The sequence below is a fragment of the Morone saxatilis genome, unplaced genomic scaffold (assembly GCF_004916995.1).
Source record: "Morone saxatilis isolate NCDOM2014 unplaced genomic scaffold, NCSU_SB_2.0 Contig14, whole genome shotgun sequence".
Taxonomy (NCBI): domain Eukaryota; kingdom Metazoa; phylum Chordata; class Actinopteri; family Moronidae; genus Morone; species Morone saxatilis.
The window spans coordinates 22,920,883-22,921,871 of NW_023339696.1; the positions used below are offsets into that span (position 1 = coordinate 22,920,883).

The 989-nt window shown below is 44.7% G+C and overlaps 1 protein-coding gene across 1 annotated transcript in view; it reads left to right on the forward strand.

Moving 5' to 3' along the window:
• si:dkey-16l2.16 (ras-related protein Rab-35) overlaps positions 1–989 on the forward strand; it is a 9,546-nt gene that overhangs the window by 6,683 nt on the left and 1,874 nt on the right. The window contains 4 exon segments of the mRNA XM_035654511.1: positions 117–240; positions 337–465; positions 716–816; positions 819–841. Of these exon segments, the coding sequence (XP_035510404.1) occupies positions 117–240; positions 337–465; positions 716–816; positions 819–841 (377 nt within the window).

Below are 989 nucleotides of genomic sequence, written 5' to 3' on the forward strand. Positions count from 1 at the left end.
TGCTCCAATAACAGTCGAGCAAACGTTAGTGTTTGTAGGACGGAGCTCTGAGCCGTCTGTATGTTAATCTGAAGGAAGTACTGAAGCTCCTATCTGCTGCTTTCCGTCTCCCGCAGGCAGCTACATCACCACCATCGGCGTCGACTTCAAGATCCGAACGGTAGACATCGACGGGGAGCGGGTTAAGCTGCAGATCTGGGACACGGCGGGGCAGGAGAGATTCAGAACCATCACATCAACGTAATCCCCACACCGACGCCGGGTTTCAGGGATTTCTCTTTTTCATTTCAGCCTGCTGACGTATCGCTCACTCTCTCATCCTCCTCTCCCCTCCAGGTACTACAGAAACACCCACGGTGTCATTATTGTTTACGACGTGACAAATCCAGAGTCCTTTGTCAATGTTAAGAGGTGGTTGAATGAGATCTCTCAGAACTGTGACAGCGTCTGCAAGATCCTGGGTAAGTAAACGGTATCAATGCGAGTTTAAAAGAATCGTAACGTCGTGTTATTGTTGTATAATCGTCCAGACTGGGACATTATTTATATTATTTATATTTTATTCTATTCTTAAATGTGAGATTCAACTAGAAAAATCACGAAGGTCAACCTGTTTATTTAAAGGAAAGTTTGATGAAAATAATAAAATTGTCAGAGAGTCGAAATAAAAATTGTCAGAGAGTCGAAATAAAATATTTTTTTCTGTTGATCTCAGGTGGGAAAAAAATGACGGACCAGCCAGGAGACAGGTGGATACCCAGGATGCTGTGCGGTTTTGGGGAGTCAATGGGAGTTGCCGGGTGTTCGAGACCAGTGCCAAGAGAACATAAATGTAGAAGAGGTAACTTTAATAATCCTTAATTCACCGACGTAGATGTAAAAAGCAGTTTTGCAGGTCGGAGCAGACCGGCTATGGAAACAAACACAGAGAGGCTGCGATACAACACAGGGCAGAGGGAGAGAGACACCAGTGTGACTCTGTTGGTATA